Consider the following 24,274-nt stretch of genomic DNA (forward strand, 5'->3'; position numbering starts at 1 on the left):
GATAAATTAAGAACACAAATGAAATAATATATTGATCTTGCAAATGTTTAAGTGATGTGTAAAATTAGAAATACCATATTAATAAATATTTTAGTAAGAAAAACATTATTTAAATTAAGAAATAATTTAAAACAATATATAAATATTTAATTTATCATTTGTTTTTTGTTTTATTAATACGCTTTGCTTTGGCTGTGACAAAATGGCTGAAATTTTCGAGTACATAGCACTCATCGTAGGACGTATGATTCCACATATATAGTGATATGCACAGGATGCAATAGAACAGCAAAACACATTAATAAGACTGTGTATGGTTCACTCGATCCGGTACAATATTTGAATTGTAGTGATGTGTAGTCCGTTGAGGTACTGTTGTTGGTAATTGTGTTAATCAAACACGCTATCTAAGTTTGCGATGTTTTTATCGCTCCTTGATCTGTCCTGAAACTGTAATTAAATAAGCAACAAACAGGATTGAAAAGATAGAACAAGAAACCTGCCCTGTCATGTCCACCTCTGTATTTGCAGCATTAGGACTGTTCTAGGGTAGGCGAATGTTCTTATGATAGACACTATATAAAACATTTATCTACAAATTCAGCACAACAGATAACGAATAATGGAGCGGGAGAGGATAAAGTATACTGGATGCTGGTACTAGTAAAAAAAACATGTCAGTTAAATCCATCTGTGAATCAGCAGTGTTAATGCATTCAGTTTTTAGGGGTTTGAATTCAAGAAATTCCCCGAAAGTTCGGTTGACTTTTCGTATTTTCGTTACGTTGACCAACAGTACGTTGAAATCAGAATGTGTAGCGCATGTTAAAACAGGGTCAAAACGGAATCATTCATAAAATTAACCGCGAACAGGGAATTCCCTCTTGCTGTTCGTTGAATACACAGCCGTGAGCTTACGTCCAGCAAATAACAATCAAGCGATTCAAGGGTATCATATGCTGTAACATGCATTGATTATGGTTGTCTCTTGAAACAACATTCACTTTGCGCGAAGAATCGTAAGAAGAGTGTCCACGCGAGATAAGCGTCCGATCTGTCAAACTTGTGGCAAAGTAGGCGTTTGGGGTGATTAGATAAAAACTCGTACAAAATCATACACACACAGCAAAAAAAAACCCGAAAGGGGGAGGCAATTGCACTTGACAGTCGAATTGACTGTACCCGAATTGTCGAATTGTACCCCTGGATGCCCCTAATGCCGCTCAACCCTACTCTACTGGTTCGTTCCCTTGCAGGGAGGTCGAAAGGTAACGTTCTTGATCGCAGTGCCGAGAGGGTTGCGTTCTTGCGTGTATTTCGACCCCTTTTTGCGTGCGTTCCGTAGAGCCCCGAAACACGACCCGAAGCTCACCCGAACCCGACCCGAGTGGTCTCGTGGCGTTTGCGTTTGCGCAGTTATGCGTAAGCGGACGTACCAGCGCGCACTGTCGTACCGTGGCATTTTAGTCGAGACACGATCACGCATCACACAGGATCGAGAAGCCCGGGGACGCACAACCGCTAACGCTAACCGCTAACGAGATTACGCAAAAGGGCTGTGTGTTGATCGTTAGAAAGGGTCTCATTGCCGGCGGGCAATGCAGTGTGCGGAGAAGTGCGGACGATCAGCAAACGACAATCATTAGCATGCGTTCTAGATAGTGCCTTTCGGTGTGCCCCAGTGCTCTAGATTGCCTGTAGCGATGTGAGACACGTTGCGGTGTGTAACGGTAACGGTAACGAAAGATTGAAAACAAAGGAAGGTTACGGTTTGATTGTTAACGCAGTGATACTAAGATCAAGCATGATGTCACCGGAGAGTAATGGGGAGCAGGAGCACGGTACGGTGTTTCCTGTCGGTGTTGCCGTCTCACCGTCGGCCATCAAAAGGATGCGTTTTGCTAGTGTCGATGAGGACGCAAGCCACGGTTCGAGCGTATCGGATGTGGCCAAAGCGCTCAACTACGCCGGCAGCAGTGCATGCGCAAAGGATCGCTCGTGCAGTGGTGACGCGTTCGAGGACGACGAGTACGATGGCGGTGCGACACTCGAGTGTACGGCCGGAAGTGATCGCAGCAGTAGTAGCTGCACGACAGTGATGTACGGTGCTGGTGGCAAGTGTACCGAACCGATCGACAACAATAATAGCCCGCTGAGCGGTAACAACAACAATCGGAACGTTAGTGGCACTAGTGGCAGTGTTGGGAGCGGTGCTGGCATTGGTGGGATCCTTCACAACAATAACAACTCGATCAAGCCACGGCTGGGCGAGATGGATGAGGCCAAGTACAGTGAGTTTAGCAAGTTTCTTGCTGACAGCGAGAAGGATGAAAGTATGGCGACGATTCTGGAGCTGTTGCATGGTGAGTGTTGTTGGGGTGGTTGAAAAGCATATTACATTTGTGCAGACTTTGATCGAGTGTGGTGTGACATCTGGTAAAGGAGTGTTAAGAGTTTATTACTCAACACATAACGGATATTTAATGCTGTCGTAGTTTTTTAGTGTTTCATTGATTATGCTGTTATCGAATTTATAAAATTGTTTGTTTCACTGTATCCTCTTGTCTCTGCATGGGACTGAGACAGGTGAAGCTATCATAAAGATAATTTGCCTAAATCAATTCAAGTTTCTCGAGTGGATGATGTTTTCAGTCATCAAAAGAGCTGATCTGTCAAGTTGCCACAGTTCCTGACAAAACCGAGTTTCTATAATCACCTCTGATAAGACCACTTCACACGCGCTTGTCTATCACTCATGCAGTGTCTTTCAATTCTTCTTCTTATTTCATATTTCATATATGTTTTTGAAACTACTATGATCGCTCATGATTTTGTCACTAAGACTCATTAGATTTGAATTTTTTATTAGCGACCGTTGAGAATAAACCCTGTATTTTTGGCTACGGAGGACTCCCATACGTCCTCGGCATCGCGATAAAATATACGAATATTTAGGTATCACAAGTCATAGGTGTTGAATTATTTTGAAGAATTTTAAACTTTTTCTAAATTTAGCATAGTAATAATAAAAATAGTCAAAATATGCAAAATCGAAACATATAAACTGAGGTATGTGAATACAACCCCTTTAATCCATTATTACAATATTTAGTCAAATAAAAAACGAAGTTATATTTGTATCTTGCTAATGTAGGCCCCATTAAGCCTAAAAAGTAATTTAATTCTCGATTTCGGTACCCGAAGACCACAGTTTACTCGAAATGGTAATGCGAATGGTAATACGAATTTATAGTATGATTTGCATACTTTACGGCGCTATGATTCAATACAATTGTCAACATGAAAACATTAAGATTACAAGCTGACAAGTTCAATTGATGAAATAATCGGTTGTCCAGCAACACAGAGCTTTACTGCTGTCTTATAAAACGATAAATTAGTAATTTACCTCAAAGTAAAAGGTTTAATATTCATTTTTCTTATTGTTTCCATTGTATTTCATTTCTAGCATTTTCTACATTACATTTCTTAAACAATTTTTATAATGTACATACATGTTGCAATTTTTAATGGTTTTTTTATAAAACTCGTAAGAGTGTTTCGTCCTTTATGAACAAAGAACAGATGAAGGAACAAAACAAATCTAGTAGGTCCGTGGTAGCTTTAGATATAAAATAATTTCCTTATATCATGTAGGCTTGTATCTGTGTGGTTAAGAGAATAAAGTACCAAGCGCACCATTTGATGCTTAAATCTAACAACAACAAAAAATGCCATTCAGCCGTACATTTTGTCACCAAAAACGACATCAAACTGATAAAAAAGCAACGGATGAAAAGCTCCAATTTTTGTCAAGTGGCCAACCTTGAGAATGCTTTGACGTTTTTCAACTGTTCCATTCCGGTGATCGTAAATTTAATTCTCGCTCTTCATCATCAACGCACAGCAACCTTCCGACTCCTTCTCCTTATATTCTAACTTCCCTTCGTTCTGTTACCGGGTGATTCGTTGCCTTTGACGTATCTTGCCCTGATTCTGCCACAACTTCGGTGCGGTAATACAACGCGTCAACACAAATGTTTCCCTGCGTTCAAAGTTCCCTTTTTTCCCTCGATCTTTCTCCTTTTCTCTCTCTCTCTCTCTCTCTCTCTCTCTCTCTCTCTCTGTTGTAGTTTGTGTCTCACTTTCCTGCCTTTGTTCACCCTCTGCTGTCGAGCATATTAAGCATATTCAAAAGACGCATTAACGGCGGACAGTTCCTTTCCGTCAGTCAAGTCGAATAAACAGCCACATAATAAAAGCACACACTTGTTTCGCAATAAAAGGCAAGGGGGCAACATAACGAGAGCAAGATTAGACGAATCCAGGCACGTGGGTTAGGATGGAGGGAAGTGTGGAGGGAGGGGGAGTTGTGATTTTGGCTTTGAATGTTTTAGCTCCTGATTGTTTGGAAAAGAAGAGAAGTGCTTAGGCATGAAATATAATTAATTTGAAAAAGGCACAAACTATGAGAGGTTTTAGCGCGAGTTCGAGAGTGCGAAAATGATAGGTGAAATGATGAAGCGGCAGAACGGTCGACACAAATGTACGCAGGAATGAGAAAAGGGAGCGTAAAAGTAAAGAAAATTGGCCCCCCCTAAACACGCCTGAAGCGATCGTACAGTATCAACGATCATATAATGAATTTCGATGAGTGATCGAGAGCATAACGTGAGAGCATCGCGAGTGTGTGGCAAGAAAAGCAAATCGAAGAAGACGAAAAACACTGTCCGTAAATTAATTTCTAATTGATTTTCATAAAAGTGATCTATCGCGATGTTCGATTTGTACGGCGGGTTGTGTATTTTTTGTCTTCTCACATGGGCACTGATAGAGGAGAGCTTGTGTTTTGCTTGAAGTTCTTTCTTCTTTTCTGTCCGATCGCGGAAACTTTCTTTCGATGGACATGGACAGATTGGGCCGAGATCGAGTGTCATTTTGGTGGGTCTTTTTTTTAACGCTGATTTAGCTCAAAAATCAACAAAACAGCTCCGATTTTGGGCGAAACATTGCTCTGCCTGTTGGCCGTTGCTTTCCTAGGCTGCCTTTTTCGGTGTGCCAATGTTTCGTGTCCACTTGTTTTCTATTTTATTTGACTGAAGGATCTCGCCGTAGTCGAATTTCAAGCCCGCGATAGGCACGGACGAGCACAACCCATGGACGCGGTGGCTTGTTTTCTTTGGGCTTAAATCATACTGGGATAAATTCCAGCCAGTGCGGAAGGTAACCGGAGACGAAAACAATCGAGCGGGTTGAGGGTGAAGCAATAGTTCAACAGCATATAATAACATACATACGAATGAAATGAAGCGCGTTCGTTCGCTACGGACACGGAGTGGAGCGAGCGAGAAATTTGACATCAAGTGTCGATGATAGATTGATTCAAGAGCGGTCGAAGCGAAGAAATAAAGATGTGAAAAGAGAGTGGCGAAGGTGAAGCAAACTGAAACCACACCACAGAACAAACGAAACTAAAAACTGCTCGTATGATCCTTGGACCTGGTGATGCTGGTGGTGGTGGTAGATAGAAAAGTTTTGTTTCGTTTTATCGCCGTGCTTGTTGAACCTTTGGCGTTCTTCCCAAAAAGAAAACCCTTCACCATCAATCGAAAAAGAGCGATTTCATACCAACGCATTGTAAGGAACGGAACGGCTGGATTGGAAATAAACTCATCGAAAGGATTCGATAAGAAAAGGCTGAAGAAAGTGGTGAGAAATAGTTCGTACCGGTTGGTGATCCAGGTTAAAGTAGAAAATGAGGAGCGAACGATTAAATTGAACAAATGATACGGAATTTCTGCTAAGAACGAATTTGAATTCCATTTCAATGGAGAGACTGTTGAGAATGTGCAAAATGAGATGGAAACAAGAGGAGAAAATGTGAAACGAAGCTAAAGCTAGTAAGTCTTTTGTTTGAATTGCTTTATTCCACAAAAACTTTTGATGGAATCTTTTATTGTTTGTATTGAATGTATAGAATATTTTCTTTTATATTCTACATTATCTGTTGTCATTTTTGCATTTCATTTTCTTCTAGTAAAGTAGGGATTTATCATATTAATTTCATCTTTATATTTACTTTCTGTCTTTACATCACTACTTTACTTTTTTTTTCAAGTTTTATACTTAACATTGTGTTTTGGTTTCTATTTTACTTCTAATTTTTTGAAACGAAAACTCCGCAGTTTGAAATTGTTTTTAATTTGTCACCGAAACGAGAGAAAACTCTAGAAATACGTTCGAAACCCATCTTGGCACCATTTCACGATTGGTGCCAAATGCAAATAAACTCAAGCGCAAAATTGTCAACAAATGGGGTGGGTGGATAAGAACTGAAAACCCCCGTTCACCCCTTCTTGCAATGTCCCATCTCCAACCTAAAGACGCCCGGCAGACAAGTTTATATTTTTGGGACATTTTGAGTCGCATCTGATACGATCGATTGATCGGTTTTCCTGCCGTTTTTGTTTTTCACACCACCGTCCACGTCCACTTTACGTGGTTCGATTAATTTACCCAGGGTCAGCTGACAGGGGTGTCCGTAGGTGGGGGAGGAGGAGGTGGTTTGCGGTCCTTGAAGGAAAATTTGTCGTTGTTCTTACCGAAAATAACTGATCGAAGATCGCAATTTTAGAAATAGTGAAAGAGAAGTGATTTTTCTTTCTACTCTGCTGGCTGTTGTTTGGCGTACTTTGGGGGTGTTTGTGCTGTGTTGATGGCCTTGTTTTATGTGCGCGAATTGGCAGCTGTAGTTGCAACAAAAAACAGCTTGACTTTGTTTAGAATTGTATCCTTGAAAATCAAAACTACACCGAGGTGTTTGCGTTTAACGAACGCTTCTCGTTTATTTGAGTGCTGTAGAGAGAGAGTTTAAGTTGATATTCGGGAAAATAGTGGCTTTTCTCCCGCTAGTTAGAGTCCTCTTGTATTCAAATCTCACACAGCAAACACACAAAGACATTATTATACCTCATTGGGCACTGATCAGGGTTGAGGGGCCTTTATTGAGGGAAGATTTCACCCTTTTTTCCTCATTTAAGTCATGCTGTATTGCACGCACCACTAAGTGAAAGATTCAAATCGTACCGGGAATGAATTTACTGCTTGACTTCCCTTTGCCAACAATCGTACGTTTCTGCGAAACCGAGCACACAGTGCCCATTTTTATCAATTCCCGCCCTCATCAACTAACTCCCAGATTTTTTATTTAACTCGAAACATTCCGCCGCACATGTGGGAATAAGGGAAAAACTGTGCTCAATCAATGAAATTAACCTTTTGACCTGCCCTTCCCCTGCCGTACCGCGTTTCGTTTTCCGTGTCCCGAAACAGCGCAGTACTTAAGCGGCTGGAATTTATCAGCATTGCAAGCAGAGCGAGCGAGTGTCGAGAGCGACCTCATGGTACGGCACGATGTGCGAGATGAATTTTTCCAGCATACCCGCGGAAACCGCAATCAAACCAAATTAGTCACAATAAACCAATAAAAGCATCGTGCGGTGGCAAACAGTAACAACAAAAAAATCAACCCGCGGTACCACATTTTATTGGCTTTTGCCGGTGTGGATGGTGTGCCGGCCCGTTTTTCCACCGCAACGCGCCGCGGAAAGGGAAAGCAAATCAAAACTCGAATCAAGCGGTGTCCGCGTGAGTGTGCGACAATTCCCCGCGGTTAACGTGTGACACGAAGCGTGCCCGTGGTCGGGTTTGTTAGAGGATGTATTTGTATGTGTTTTCTTCTTGGCTTAACATTAAAGCAAATGGCAACTATTGTCACTTCCGCCCCGATGGTGGGGAAGGTTTTATTTTGTGATGAAAGTATGAGGTATTCGCATGTTATTCAGGCGATAGTGACTTTTTTTATTGTGAAGATGTGTGTTTTTATTTTGTTGAAAAATCAGAACGGATCTTGAATTGATCGTAATCGACATCTGTTTGTAAAGAATACGATAAATTGTAAGGAAAATACTGCATTATTGCACTACTTCCTTGCACTTACCTATATATTTCTTTTTGGTAAATTGTAATTTTGATCGATATTTATTACTTTTTGCTTTGATTTTTACTTTTCTATATATTTATTGATTTTATTTATTTATTGGAGGTTTAAAAAATCACAAATAGCAGCAGCATATGAGTTGACTACAGGTTCAATCAATTGAAAAGTTAACGATCATTTAAACAAAATATTTCCAAAATTATTCTTACTACTGCCGAACTTACCCAATTATAGTATCTTTTTCGAAATGTACGCCTAAAGGTTAGCAAAATATGTTTTAACCCGTTTTTAATTCATCATCGAGGATCAGCAACAGTAAAATTTAGAAAAAAAATATAAATTCTTTAAGTTGAAGTTAGTCCTTGACTCAAAATCAGAATAATTAGCTAATTTATCGTAGCCAAAAACCTCTTAATTATGATTAAATATATCATATAAATATTATAACATTTTAAAATAATATAAATATTATACTATCAATTCATATCCTTGGCTTTTCTACAACGTAAACCCCTCAAAGTATGCAATTCTCTTTACAAAACGTTCTACATGGTGCTTCATGGTAATGTGAAGAGTTTCAAATATTAAATTTAAAACGTTATCAAAAGAAGCTTTATGGAAAACAACCTAAAATAATGCATTCCACTCGTCACATCAATCAAACATCCTAACAATGGGCACGATTCACACTATTCTCATTCACATTTAATCATGCGTGTTGGTTCATCAGCCATGTATCGATACCATGATTTCCGCACTCGCTTCTCCCAAGCTATCTAACGTCCACCTAACCCGGTCCTTACCATCCATGTTCCACATTGTTGTTAGCTATGTTCTTTCACCGCCCGGCGAAGATGATGTCACTGAGCTTAAGTGAATTCACTTGAAGACTCACTTCCTGCCGGGCTCGTTGGCGCTTAATCGATAGCAGAACCACTTCTTCCATCATTCCTACCAAGCAAGTAGTTAATATTCTACACGCCCCCCCGTGTCACGCACAAATGCATCGCGGGAAGCATATTTTTTCACTTGAAACCCAAAAAAAAAACGATGATAAATGCAAGAAATAATCAAATTTCTTTTCCCTTTAATTTCAACGCAGACGAAATACCCGGTTTCCGCTCCGTTTTGGTGCGAGCTTCCATTGTTTTCGGGTACGGGTTGGTGGTTTTTGCGCCTTAATAAAAACCTTCCGGTGGCTTATGTTGGTGGGATGGGGAATGAACTTTGTTTTTGCTCTTGTTCTTTGTTCGATTCACAAAAAAAATATCCTTAAAAATGTGGTTTACAAGCAACAAATTTGTCACAAATATCAAGCTTCTCAGCGACGCATAAAATTGTATCACTCTTAATTAGCCTTCCTCGGTACATAATTCAATCAGACCTAATAAAACCGAATGCCCTTCCCCGGTGAACGCTGCCAACCGTTCCGGGCTTTGCATTTACGAGCTCGCAAGGAAATATGATGCCACGATGATGCTTTCTTTGGAAATCACAACACACGCTTTGTGTGTTTATCCTTGGCTCGCCGTGGGGTTGGTTGCAGCGCAGAGAGCATTAACATCATTTCCTTCGCATGGGAAACACCCCGATCGGTCAATGGTCCTTATGCTGTTTAAAGGTTTGATAAACTTCTTCGTGCGCAGTGCGAGTTGCATTTTTATTCTTCCACTCAACTCACTTTCTTACCCTACGTAACGCATGTAATGTTTTGCTGATGTTGGCTGTTTCATGTGTGGTTTCAAGCATCAGAATATGGAGCATAGGAACAGTCACTTAATACGACCAATAAGCGTGTGTGTATGGGAATGAGTCGGAACGAAAGAGACACAGACTTTAAGTATGGACAAATGGAAGTACCTCTTTATGGCGAATTGTGGGTACAGACCACACAGTAGTGTAAATATTGTTTTAAAATACATTTTTGCACACATAATCAAACCTTAAATGGAGATCAAGTTCTTGTTGGGGTTTGGTATGGGGTTTCTATCTTACTTGCAACTGCCATCGTGTGAAGAGATATTAATGTGTCTTAAATGTTTTTAAATATAGCTCTCAAATTTTACCCTGAAGCCTTGACTATTTCTTTATATTTCTTTTGTTCATTATGTTGCTCAAGATTACTCAACTTTTTTGTTCGGTGGAAGGTGTTGTTATACCTTTCTATAATATTCCTAGTTATTTTGGTTTTCTTAACGGTTTCATCGTTTTAACATTCAACTTAACAACATTTAACTTCAACAATTTAGTCCGTTTTTAATTTGATTCTTTTATAATGCTGGGATTTTTTTATGTTTAATGTTGAGGAAAACTAAGCACAAGCTAAACAAACATACTAAGCAGTTTCTCATTTGTAATAAAATCATAATACACGTTTTCGAGCACTAAAAACGAAATTTTAGCACTCTTTTCATCCGTATCCTGAGGATCAAACACGAAATTGATCAAACACACAGCCAATAAACAAATTCGAAACGATCGTGAACCTACCCGGCCGCCCCAGTCGTTGGTACGTCCCAATAAAATTGTCCGTCATGTTGTCCGTCGGCATCGAACGCAAATAAGTAGATTATGCGGAAGCTTTTAAGACGCTTCTATTTTGACCTCTCCTTCCCACACCACACCGGTAATGAAGAGGTTTTTCATCCTTTTACACTCTAACCGAGAGGTCAACCGTTTGCTGGACATGCGGTGGAATTGACTCCGAAGATCGGTTGACGCCCGGTCAGGGAAAACCGGTCGCCACCGCGTTTCACTCTTTTTCTTCCCTGCAGCCCCATTCCTCACGCGCCCCCCCTTTTTCTCGATCAGTGGTGGTTACGCAGTGTTGTGGAGGAATGTTTTAAGCCACCGTATCATTACGCCAAATGAAAGACTCGCCCAGCTCCTAATGGAGCAGCACCGCAGCTAGCAAACTTCTAGCGGTTAGGAAGGAACGAGCGCGCGCGCGAAAGCGCCGCAAATTTAACCCCCCAGATTAGCGCACCCCGGTTGAAGGGATGCTGCCGAAAATGGAGCAAAATGGTGGTAAAAAAAATATGGGGAAGGTTAAAATATATGCCCGCGCACACCCCACGGTAGTTTTCGGGAATAAATGATCAGTTTTCGAGCAAAAGTGCTCGGAGTGCGTTCGGCGACTGGAGTGTTTTGCCCGTTCGTGGTTACGCTCCATGATCCTCCATGAGCCCCAACCGGTGGTGTCTTAGCACCGTCTGCGTCTTCTGTTTGGCAAGTCACTTTTTGTTCCTCCTCTCGACTGTCTAGGACACACCGCCCGTGGGGTACGGGACGGGGAAAGCAAACGTGGCGAAAGCCCAACGCACAATGCACAGAACTGGAGCGAAAGCTTCCCAAACTGGCCCGCAAATCAATTTGAACCAGTTTAATGCGTTCGATAAATCAATCAAGCCGTGGAGAAATATAATAATTTCGGAAAAATAATTTCATACACAATTTGTTGACGTCACGGGTCCGACGGTCCGATGCTTAGTGGTGCGTGGTCGCGATGGCTTTTAAGTGTGGGCCAGGATTTTATTTTCTTCGCCGGAGCCACCAAGCCGGTACTTACCCCGAATTTTCTAGCGGGCTATTGGGAGATTGTTTAAGTGAGTTTTTCAGCTCTCTCGTTGTTTCGTTTCCAACTGATCTGTTGAAGCTACTTTCTTTTTGTGTGCAAATTATAGTGCTTGCTAGAAATAGATCGCTCATCTATAGGGACTGAATCTGCGGCAAAGTGTATCGAAAGATCACAAAATAAATTGTATTTAACAGAAGTACAAGTAAATAGAGCTAATTATGCAGTTATTTGAGAATAATAGAGAATAAATAAAATCAATTCAAAATCATCAAACGAATGATTACTTTGATCGATCAAATGCTCGATCAATTCAAGCTAAGCCATCTTTGATCAAACCTCGAGAGCTCGATCAAACAAAAAGGAAGGCGAACAGATTAATAGTAATGAAGCAGTGTGTACCGCGCGTGCGCGCACAAGTAACAACTACATTTTGGCGTCCGGTTAGTAGTAGGCACCGGGTCCGACTCTCCCTTACAATGTTGGGCATATTTTTTGGTGGCCTTTTACAGATTACCATCGCTTAATTCCAGTTCGGACTTTATCCTCTTCCGTTACCTGTTTTCCTGACGGGCGCGTTCTATTTCTTCAACCTCTCCCCGCCACCACCGTGGACTGCCTGCCGGCTAGGTCACATATTTTACTTTTCGCGCGTGTCTTTTTCTTCCACCCTGTACTTCCACCGACTACCATTTTCCACCCGGGGAACGTTCACAGTTGCAATGGATGTCGGCATCCATTTGCCTCATTTGCCAATCGGTTAAAATAACTTGTTACTTTTCGAATATGCTGCTGTGTATGTGATTTTTTTTCCGTACACGATTTGTTAGGATCGGGATTCGTTTTTTTCCCTCCCCTTCTTTCGGTTGGTCGCGTTTTATTCATCCGATTTCTTGGTTGCTTTTGTTAGGTCCTAATCTGCAGCTCGCTTCAAATCGCGAGTTGTTTTCGGGCAGGTTTTTTTTGGTTGAATGTTGTTTCTTTTTTATCTTTTTTTTCTGTGCTTTTTATTTATTTCCTTACGCCATGCAACCTTCATACTTCTGGATTGTCTATCCTTTTTGGCCCAACTGTACCTCATTGTCCAGTTCAACTTCCAAATCGGTTCAGTCTATTTTAGGATATTTAAATCGGTCACCTTCGGACGCAAATGATTGAGATAGGTGTTTGTGTTGTGTGTTTTTGAGCGGTACTGAGTGTATGGTGGTGTGCCTTCTACTCTGAGCTGGGTGTTGCTTCTAATCGATATTGATTTATAGATAGAATGTCAGCTGAATAAGAGGAAAAGGATAAAGCAAAATATCACGGTGAACATTTCATGTTTTTCTTAGTCCAAATGGTTAACTTCAATTAAGAGCTGCGCTAGAGATGGTTTATTTTTTTAGGAAAATGTTAATTTTCATAAAAATGGTCCTTTGATAAATGTTGATCTAAACAGGAGTTATTTCATGTAAAATTGTTGTAAAAAAAAACAAAAGATTTAAATAACTGTTATTAGCCTTTTTATTAACATTCTTGAAATACTGATAAAAATATTTCTATAGATTGTAACTTAAAAGAAAACAAGAAAAAATATCATCAAAAATGTAAGTTTTAATAAAAATGATAAAAGGATATAAGGACAAGGCAAAAATGTAGAAAAAAAAATATAAAGACAGTGAGTTTGAGTGAAGTATGAAAGGAATTTAAAAAGGCATACAAACATGTGAATAAAACTCAACATTTGGTTGAACAAAGTAGGTGAAACGAGAAACAATCCAGAATGTACGTTCTATAAACAAGATAGAACACTTACATTGATCAAAGAGCGGTGTAAGCTGAAGTAAATCTATACCGGCACTAAATGAATCATAAAACCATCCAGATATGCTTCTCTTCATTTGTTTCATTCTCAATTCCTTTCTGTCACACATTTCATGCCACTCGCCAGGAATCAGAACAAGAGAAAAACAAAACAATAAAAAAATTCATAACCAAATCATAAACGAAACATCATTGGCACAGGGAAGCGATCAACGAGAAATGTATCAAAAAATAACACGAAAAAAAAAACGAAACAAAACGAAACTTCAACCCGATACGGGAGCAAACGTTGCAACCGTTGGAAGATAACGTGAAAAGGAGGATTCCAAACGCAACGAAAACAATGAGTTGATTGATGTTAAAGAAACACACATTTCTCGAAACATGATTTGCGTCCGTATGTGCGGCTGGTGCGGTGAGTGGTTTTGCTTCAATTTTATTTCTCTCCAGTTCTTCACCCCCCTTTTTTCCCGAGTCGTTTTACTGTGGCGTTTTTAATTCTGTTCATCTTTTCACCTTCAAATATCTCTCGATCCCGATCGAGATCCACACATCTTTTGCGCGGTGCGTCGCGTTGGGGATTTCCTTGGCGTCTTTTTTTTTGTATTCGTTAGCTTTCCGACTTTTTCGGATTGGACATCATCGTTTTAAAAGCAGTCTATCAATCGCTTTTGTGATCGGCATCATCATCATCATCGCGCTGTATATTAGATTAAAGGAAGCAAAAACGCTACGTTTCACCGAAAATTCAAATCAAGCCGGCAAATTGAACCGAACCTAAGTGCCCAATGTCGATCGATTGCTTTACCATGGTCTGAGGGAGGTTTGGAGGAAGAAGCATCATGTGAAGCATAAGGGTTGTACGCTAAGAGGTGGAAAAATGGGCAAGACAGAACAGTGTAGAATGAAAGCATCAAGGTGTATGATGATGAGGTCAATTGTGCTTGAATTTAATAGAGTGATGGTGTTGTTTTTTTCTTTAGCGTTATGGTACTTTTCTCCAGGGTAAGTTAGTTCTGCTTTCTCCTAGTTGTTGGGTGTTCGGTGGATATGCTTGAATGGAAGTGCAAATTGAAGATTTATATCTCTCGTTTATGTAACTTCGAAAAAAAGTTTGTTTTTTATCCAAACGATTTATCATTTTTGACTGGTGTTAAGTTCTGTTACTTGACAACCCTTTAGTTTGTTGCAATATTGTTTGAAAACGTCCACTAAGTATTTTCGTAATGTGTTCAACCTAACGTAGTCTGGAAGATTGAATAGTTAGGCTCATTTATCTCGTTAATATGCTATTGGTATTGCAATAGGACATTCATCTTTTTAATCTGACATTGAGGATGTAATCACGTAATCACTAAAATTAATCGCTGATCGAAGCCATATCCATTAAATTGGACTCTTCTCTGTCTATTTATACTCTCTTTAGAACCTTCGGGAATTTTGAGTAAGTTTCAGCTTACATCAAGAGGTCTATTCCTGCCAGTTCTGGCTTTCTTTGACTCGATTTGCTCGTAGCTCCTCGTAGGAGCCAGTCCTACGTACGGGAGTTTGATCCGAATGGGATATTGGACCAGTCCTGCCTTGTGAATACCGGCGCCGCTGTCAAGTACGCCACCGGGCCGCCCCAAGATTTTATTGTATATTAAACATTTTCAAAAAAGTTTATTCCTCTAATGATTCCTGTAATCACAGCATCATTCAATAGAGAGGCACAATAACCTTATTGTTGCAGTAAGAACAAAGGGAGAGCGAAAAAGCATACCACATAACCTAGCCGGATGGTCATCTTGTGGACCATCCAATCCCCATTCCAATCCAATGGTAAAAAAAATGGCCCAAGCCAGGATCATTCGCAAACACACCAACCATTCGCACTCGTGGCATTAGCATCCAGCCGATTTAATGCTACCTCCGTTACCATTGGCATATTTCTAAACACATAATTTATCATCAAAATGGGTGCTTTCATACCGGTGGATGGAAAAGCATTAAAAAAGGTTGAAGTATGGCATTGGGAGCGGGAGGTTATAATTTTGTGGCTCCCATTTTTGAATATCGACCGGGGTGCCAAATAAGGCATTAGGTGAGGTGCAGGCCTCATCGTTAGCCTGTCCGATGCTTCGCACTTAGAGCCGTCTTCCCTGTTTGATGTTTATCGTGGGGTGAGTTTGCAAAAGAATAATTAATCCTAGTTGTGTGATGGGGATGAACGAGAGGTTAAGGGAAGCGAAGAGAAAAAAAAGGGTATTGGAAACATATTTCGATATTGACGAAAAATTAGACTGCTTTCAAACCAATGTCACCCAATCAATCACACGTACGATCGCTTTCGTAAATTTATGCCACTTGTTCAGCCTTGAATACGTTCCACCTGACCGACCGGAGTCCATGTGTGTCATGTTCCTAGCCCAATATGCCCACAAAGACAAATAGCGTAACTAAGTCAAGAAGACATTGCTTTATCCTTGTCCTAATCAACAGTCGCCGCCGATGGTCAGTTACGTTTCGGTTCCTTCCTATTCTTGCCATAGTTCCGTGTGGAGTGTGGACACTGTATCACTCGCCGATGTGATGTGGCATTGCTACATTTTACTTCAGCTTCTTCCACCCATCAAACACGGATTGACAGCAAGGGCAGACAGGCTTTGCTGGTACCAAAATTTAGCCCAAAAAACGTTGAAATCATGGCAGCAGTTCACATTCGGCACACTTTTGCAGAAATCAAGCACCGAAACCGACAGATGGAGGGAAAAATATGTTTATAAATTAAAACATACATGCCTCGGAAATAAGTTCGATGATAAAGCAAAAGAAATCACCATTTGGCGCGAGTACAAATGGGGATATGCTTTGTTGGTCGGTCGGTTCGATTTTTGGTTCCCCATTTCTACGCTGTCTCCCGTTTGGAAGATTATGAAGGCCCTCCCGCCGTAGATGATCTACACCTAGTAAAGGATGCATGGAGCGTAGAAAGATCGGATGAATTAAAATAAATCAACCGGGGAATGCGTGTCAGAAAGGAAGGTGGAAGGTGAAGGGAGCGTAAAGGGTGGGGGGTTTTTGCGAGAAGGAATTTTTTGAAATTCTGACATACCATTAGCATTGATTTCCCTCACGTATTCATCAAAATACTGGTTTCGGACGAAATTTAGTTTTTCTCTTTTCGATCACATTGAACACCCCATCCGTCCGATCACCCTTCGCTCAGTGACGATAGTCAAGATCATGGTTAATGTAGCCTTTTTATTTTTTCGGTTATTTAGAGTGTTCGTTTTGCTGGTTCAAGTTTAGTGTTTTTACCCCGGAATATGTATTTTTTTTTTCTTTCGCCTTCGTCCTTCACGGACAAGTCTTGGCATGACTTGGCTAAAGTTGGACCGCTCCGCATGGGCACCAGCAAGAGCGCGCTACATTGTTAGGCGCTTGGAGCCACAATTGGACTGTGCGAGATGATGATTAAACGAAAAGAAGGAAGAGGGGGAAAATAAAACTTTGGTGGGGATTGGAAACAAAGTGAGAGCAAATGCAACATATAAACGTCAATAAAACAAAACAAAATCGAAATATGTGGACTTGAAATCGAATCGAAGATCAAAAAGCACAAAGAGAAACAAAGAGATAGAAATAAAAGGCGAGTGGAAATGGGGAAGAGCGAGAACGAAAAAAAAATAGAAACAAAAATAATAATAATCATAACCGGGCATACCGAAATACCTCCAATTCGGAATATTAACAAGCGTAATCGGCTCAAATGGCGCGGCATACGATTGGGGCTGTTTAATCCTCCCGGGGGTTGTGGTTGGTTTTTTTTTGTGTTGCTGTTGAAGGAACGAAACCCGAAGTGTGGAGGTGTGTATCAACGAACCAGTGCGTACTTGATTTGGGTTTTGGTCGATCGAGTTTAGATTTGTTTTTTTTTTGCGGTCGGAACGGAAGCAATGTCAAGATTCTGATATGCTGATTGCATGCGCCTCCGGGGAATAGGTGTTGGGCGCGAGTGCGAATAAGGGCATGCTGGTGCGGGTTGTAAGGTTGATCACTAGTCGGTTCAGTTGGTGATAAGCTCGATGTGGTAATGTTTCAGTCAGGAAGTACATGGGAAGTTTTGATTCAATATGTGTGAACCAATTCAATGTCACATGAGGGTTATCATTATTTGACATGAATTTTCTGACTTTTTCATTAAAATTCTGGCTCGTTATTAAAAATGTCCTGTTTTTGGTAGATTATTGTAAAAAGTAGAAGGAAAAGAATAAAATTAAATGTCCATATTTGTGTATTCAAGCATTCAGGCTACATCGTTGACATCGCGTTAAGTGGATTGCCTACCTTTAGGCGCAAACTTCAGTCAATCACCAATCATTACACACGATTTCTTTATTCTCATTCCAACCAACAGATAACTACGGCTTAATACAACGGTACGCTTCCGGTTATGAGTGTAAACATGATAAATGCCATTATGAAAACCTACACGAACATTTCCACTGCCACGATACGTTCTGTCGGGGGAAGGTGTTGTACAAGAAATATGAGATCATACGCCATCTGAAGTGGCATAAAAAGCGGAAAGAGTCGCTTAAATACGGTTTCTACCGATTCTCCTCATCGGACGATTGTAGCATTCAGTACGGCGCGTGCCAGCATAATCATAAGCATACACACTACCACTGTGTGCACGACAACTGTGATAAGGTGTACATCAGTACGAGCGATGTCCAGATGCATGCCAATTACCACCGGAAGCATGAGGCGATCGTGAAGAATGGGTGAGATTTTATCGATGAGTCGTGGTAGAATATTGCGATGGAGTGTAATGGTGTGTGTTTCTTTTCTTATTTCTATCTAGATTTCAACGCTTTCGAGCGACGGAAGACTGCAACACGGATTACTGTATATTCCGTGCCCAGCGGACGACACATTTCCACTGTAGGCGGGAGAATTGCAAGTACACCTTCAAGAACAAAGCAGATATGGGTAAGTGACGGTTAAGAAAGCAACTTCTAATGGTGGCCATCCGCTTACTTAACTTTTAAAACTGCTCTCCTTGCAGAGAAACACAAAACGTACCATCTGAAGGATGAAATGCTGCTAAAGGATGGTTACAAAAAGTTCCTTAAGACGGAGGACTGCACGTACAAGGACTGTCGGTTTTCGCGCGTGTGCAATCACATTCACTGCATGCACGAAAACTGTCACTACGTGCTCCACTCGAGCGGTCAGCTGTTGAGCCACAAGCGGAAGCACGAGCGAATGGACACGGAGGTGGACTATAGGCGATACCAGATGGCGCGGAATCTGCTTACCAAATTCAACCAAAGTAAGACGGATGATGGCGCCAAATCGGGTGGAGATTTGCTGGTGGGCGCTACCGAACGATCACCTTCAAGGGAGGAAGAAACGTTGGTTTCGCCGGGTCCCTCGACCAGCCAGGAAGGAGCGATGAAAAATCCCTTTTTGGATCTGCTGGCGCTAATGGCTGAGATAACCTTCCGAACGTTGCCGTTGCAGATGATGTATCAAATGCGGTTGCAGATGATGCAGCAAATGAGCTACGAACAGGTCTTTGCGCCGGATAACGTCGAGATGCTCCGAAACCTCTCCATGATGGGGAATATCGAGGAAACATATCTGCATCAGCTGTACGGAGGGAGAATATTGGGAGGCCCGTCGGTAGACCCGAATAACAGTCAGCAACACAGTCCGGTAAGCTTTGGACACGATAAACCACCACCAGCGAAACGGAAGTATAAGCCTCAAGAAGCTACGGATCAGTTAGAACCCACGGGCGATGTTCCGTCGTACTTGAAAAAGGAAACGCTAAGTAGTGCACCGCCCCGGTCAAAACTGCTCTCGAACCCAACGGTAGACTATCGTTTGCTCAAGAAGGAAGACGCCACTCCATCGCATACGGCTGCGTCATCGAGCTCGATCGAAACCCCTGCGGGCGCAGATCGCGATCGTGCGTTACTGGAGACGGCAAACTTCCTGCAGTTTAGCTCGAGTAAAACACTGTTCAACCGGAAGCGGGGACGTCCACGGAAAAACCACGTCATGGAGGTGTACAATAATGTGAGTTTCATGTTGCATGTAGTCAAACGGGGGTGAGAGGTACTAGAAACGTAGAGAGCAAAAAAAAATCATGTACAATTTCCATTCTTCACTCTCACATCTTCTTCCTCTCTTTATCTTTCTCTCTTCCCTTCTCTCTACTTGGAATGCGTAACGAATGTACAGGAAAGGCAGCCTATCTTGTCCCTTCATTAACCAAGCGTAGTACATCCCTGTGTATGCTAACCTCTCGATCATCCATTTACAAACACTCACCAACACAAGATCGTCTATTGTGATCGCCCTAAACCCGTACCCAAAACCAAGTCATCCATGATCACTGTGGGATTGATTGTACGAGAAAGCGAAATAATACAGCGAACTCTGGTTCGTCGTGCATGCGTTTGACTTCTTCCAATGAAACGGAACATCGACACAGGTGCAGGACTCGCCGCAAGCCATATTTACTAGCTTCAAGCTGGAAAAGAGTGACTCCCGGTCGGCGTCTACGGCTGAAGCACAATCGCCCAGTGTGCCTTCGACGGTGATAGAGCCGGACCGGAATGGGCTGTTGGACGGTGGCAGAGGCCTTCCACCATCTGGAGCAACCACTACTAAGAATCAAGCACAGTATTTGACGGGTGGGACAAATTACCTGGGACCAAACAGTGGCGCAACGGTTCTGAGTGGACTAGATCCAGCGGCCATCTTTGGCAACTTTTCCCAATTACTGGAGCGTCATATGCGAGAGGTCAAACACGAACCTTCCATTTCGCAGAGTGTGGAACCAGTTCTACCCGAGAAGGTTAGTATAGACGATTGCTTCTAGGTGGAAGTCCGTATATTAAAAGTTATCCCTCTTCTATTAACAGACTCGAAATCACCTAAAGTGCGTCGTCTGTCGGAATCTGTTTGAAACGTTTGCGGACATCAAGAACCACGAATGTCGCGGAGATCGTGCTGCGCTGGATAAACCTTTGCTAGCGTTCCCACCATCGCTTGCACCGCACACCGGACAGACGGCATTGGATTACCGGAGCTCTGCGTTTCCCGTGCCGGAGCTAGAAGGTTCACCATCGTCTCGGATTGCAGCAGTATCTTCTCTGCTGCCCATTAGTGCACCCCCACAGGCAAGGGATTCGGTATCGTTAGTGAAAACGGCCGGCACCTTCTTTCCGGATGTGAATGCAAACAAGCTCAAGTATGCGTAAGGTGTGACGTATTGTGTGCGCTGCTAGCTTGAGGCTTACGGTTTATTGTTGTAAATAGAATGGGAACTGTGAAACTGAGTTAACCATAGGTTTAGGTGAAGGCTGCGCCGTACATTGTGTCATAAAGCGAACATATACGTACCGGAGTTCGACGGGACGAGAAGAGAGTATCGTTGTACTGAGAAAAGACTACACAGTCGGCCATAGTGGAAACTGAAGTGCTCTCTACTGAAAAGTATACTATTGTTAAGGTTACGTAGTGCAGATATTTCTTCAACGTGATGTGACTGAACGTAGAAAAGACAGGCCATGTGAGTACTATTGGGTATTGTTAGTGCAAAATGTGTTTTGTGAAGTTAGAAACAATAAATATTTAAAGCGATAAAACAGGAAAAACTAAGAACACCACCGTTGTGTCTTACTTTTAGTTATTTTGTTATCGAAATATAAAGAAATAGTTGTTTTGGTAGCTTGAAAATGGACACTTCCTTGCCATTTTTATCCAATAAATGTCACAAAAAAATCCCAAAAACAGCAAGTGAAGCACATTCCTCAAATTCCATTGCCACTGTGAACGTGTGCGGCTTAAATCAGGTGGTATTCTGTCGTTGTTATCCGTTGGACAAGCTTCCCCAAATCACCCGAAAAGCGAGGCGGGCGAAAAAGCCAAGAACGCAATAAGCGTACCGAACCGACATGGCTTAGCGCATTCCGGTGCGATAGTCAAATATTTGCATTCCAACCCTCCGCGAGTGGCTACGCGGTGGTAATTCGATGCAGAAGAAAGTGACACCCATGTACAAGCAGTTAGCCAAACAGCTGTGTTGCACTGAAGGTATGATAAGGCGGTGGTTGAGTAGCGAGTAACGAGTGGGAGAGGAAAGGAGGTGAAGAGGTGGGAAGTTTTGTGGGCCCTTATTGACACGTGAGTGGATTGAAAAGTTTCTGAAATAAGGGTTAAAAAGTTCCGAATATTTCAACATATTGTTAACAAACACAACTATTTCGTTAATAAAGTCTTCAAAAGATGAGATTGCAGAACTTTAGGCGTTGTAACATGATCTTAGTAAGTATGCAATTCACATGACATGAAGTCTTTTCCAAATGGTTTAACTATCTTTAATAATATGAGCTCTTATTGAAAAATATGTGAATTCCAATTTAATAGATCACTATTTAGATAAGCTTAAGGAGCAACCTAATTCACACAGCAGCAGCAAACACATAAAACCCCCATCACCGATTCGACTCACCCACCCGTTATGACGTCATCGACTACCGAGTCCAACACTGGCCTAAGGTTCCCCGCGATCCAACACCTAGAACGCAGTACCGGTTTGGACGCGCGTCATTGAGCCACACGCGCTGCTGTCAGCGAGGGCCTCATCGTGCGTTGTGAGTTTCGAGTCGAGTAACGCACCGTCAGATTTAAGCCACTCTGGTGAAGGTATTTTGAATTCCACTGCAATTACCGGTGGTTCTAATGTTTCAGTGTTGTGTTAACAAACTTTGCTTTCTGTGTCAATTTACGACACAAAAGTAACAAGTGTGTCACAATTGCGTTACAACTGTCCACCAGTGTCTTTGATAAGCCGAGTGTTTTTGTTTTTTATCAAATGAAAGCTACTTCTTGCTGCGCGCAGTGTCTGCGGTGTGTGTCTTTGAAGAAGTTACCCAATATCGTTGACCAGGTGAAACTGGAAGTGAAGGTCTATCCAGAAGATCCGGGAGCCCGATAAGAGTGATAAGCAATAAATGCTACTGAGATATTTACTACGATGCAGTGATAGTGATTTCTGCATGTGGTTGTGCAAAACAAAGTGCAATTCCAAGATGAATAAAGCGAAGGTGTGGTGTATGTAATTTTCCACGGGCATCTAGATGAGTTTTTAATTATCGACGAAAGATTGTTCTATTTCTAGAGGAATCTTGCCCCGTTTTGCCCCACTGCGAACCGTGAGTCACATTAGAAATTCTTCTCATTACATGCTTTGAGTAAACAATCGAAGATTGCTTAACATTAGTAATCCGACCTCACGCTCGTAACCGATCGCAGATCTATTGAAAAGCGTTCATTTCCAATTGCATCGAACGTAGCACAAGTGTTTGGGCTGGGCCTCCGGCAGTGGAGGTCATTAAATTTGCATTAAGTGCAGCTGGGTTGGTGTGTATGTTGTGGCTACACCACCAGCGTACACATTGCCGTGCGGAATCACGGAACGGAATTGAAGGGTCCAAACCCGATCCCAACGGCACGATTGGAGTTGATTCGATAAATTGTTGGTAAGTGTGTATGCTGGATGCACCGTAATGAGCAGTGAGAAACAATGGCGGTTTGTGGCGTGCGTGATTGTGTTACTGAGAGCTGACAGATGAAGTAGTGTGATGGTTGTGTCAGAAGTGGCGTGCTTTAAGGTATTGACCAGAATCAAGTTTTTTTTTAAGACTTCTCCAATAATCGGCAACACAAATCTTCGACATCGGGTTAACAGTTTGGTTGTTAATAACCTTTTCCCTTAGATGGAGCTGGGTGCTAAACAAGCTCTAATCCGGTACCCACTACCAACGGACGGTTCCGCGTCCAAAAAATAAACTATTCCGCATTCCAAATACAGCAGTGCAACAACTATCCCCTCCTCAAAACAAACAGTTCCAAAACAAAGCCCATGATTCGATCATGATTACTTAATGTGTTGGTGTGGTGTCTGTTGGTAAAATTGAAGTGATGTGTCCAACCGTTGAGTTCACCGTACCGAACCGGCCTCCTCGATAGGTTTAAGATTAACACTCGGCACAGAAGTTTTGGTGTGTTTGGTACCGGCCCTCACACTGTACCAGTTCGTGACATCATTTGGTGGTCGTTGAGATTCATTAAATATTCAGAAACGCAACGTAAGCAACGTTGCACATTAGATGAAACAAATCCACAAAGCCTCAATCTCAATCACCGAGAACGAAGATAAACGGGATAAGATGAGGGAGTGTGACAGGGACCGCCGAGGCGAAGTGTGACGCGAAAGAAACCGGTACCAGTTCCAGGGATGGCAAGATCTGATCCGGAAGATTCTTTTCGTGTGTGTGTTTTTTGTTGTTGTGTTGGCAAAAGTCAGTATCATTATGCCATCTTCGTCTCGTTGAAAGATGCCCCAGGAAGGTGACGACTTCCTTAGCTGATCACCCTGCCCGGGCGGAAGAAAGGATAATCCGCTTACCGTTTCGGTGTTTACCGAGACGAAACAAATGGGTGTGCCATTTTCACCGCGTGACACGAAGGATATTATTATTAGCGTTGGTTTCGAGGGTAATTTCTCTTAATTTTTTATTCTCGCTCCCAGAAAACGTGTTCCAGTGCGATGGCAATCCTGCGATAAATGGATCATCCGTGGGGCATGTCATTCATTTGATTAGGTGTCCATTAGTAAGATCAGCAGCGTGAAGGAACCACCGCACCAAGACAGGATGGGTAAAACTACCAGCAAACTGGATAAACGGCGCTCCCAGAGTAAGTTGGTGTTCTTGAGGTATCGTAATACAATCGTGAAGAACATGTCTGGCCTTAGCTTGCACGAAGCGTTAATTAGTTTTTCGTCTGCTTAGTGAAATTATCTCCAGCAAAAACTCACCGAACCAGTTCGT

The 24,274-nt window shown here is 42.0% G+C and overlaps 2 protein-coding genes across 3 annotated transcripts in view; both read left to right on the top strand.

The window, feature by feature from the left end:
* The first annotated feature begins 1,804 nt into the window (after positions 1 to 1,804).
* On the top strand, positions 1,805 to 20,648 carry LOC128305706 (uncharacterized). Its single transcript, XM_053043287.1, has 6 exons — positions 1,805 to 2,363; positions 17,776 to 18,145; positions 18,226 to 18,353; positions 18,430 to 19,448; positions 19,867 to 20,232; positions 20,300 to 20,648. Exons 1-6 carry the CDS (start codon positions 1,805 to 1,807, stop codon positions 20,636 to 20,638), a joined length of 2,781 nt encoding a protein of 926 aa, XP_052899247.1. The 3' UTR covers positions 20,639 to 20,648.
* A 12-nt stretch (positions 20,649 to 20,660) lies between these two features.
* The window catches only part of LOC128305705 (breast cancer anti-estrogen resistance protein 3 homolog), a 37,116-nt gene continuing 33,502 nt past the window's right edge, over positions 20,661 to 24,274 (top strand). The window contains exons 1-2 of one of the 2 annotated variants that reach the window (XM_053043286.1): positions 20,661 to 20,949; positions 23,974 to 24,140. In XM_053043286.1, coding sequence (XP_052899246.1) covers positions 24,098 to 24,140 — 43 coding nt within the window. In that variant the 5' untranslated portion in view covers positions 20,661 to 20,949; positions 23,974 to 24,097. Of the gene's footprint in view, positions 20,950 to 21,980; positions 22,086 to 23,973; positions 24,141 to 24,274 lie in introns of those variants that run through there. The other variant, XM_053043285.1, reaches the window with a different exon arrangement.

The sequence above is a fragment of the Anopheles moucheti genome, chromosome 3 (genome assembly GCF_943734755.1).
Source record: "Anopheles moucheti chromosome 3, idAnoMoucSN_F20_07, whole genome shotgun sequence".
Classification (NCBI taxonomy): domain Eukaryota; kingdom Metazoa; phylum Arthropoda; class Insecta; order Diptera; family Culicidae; genus Anopheles; species Anopheles moucheti.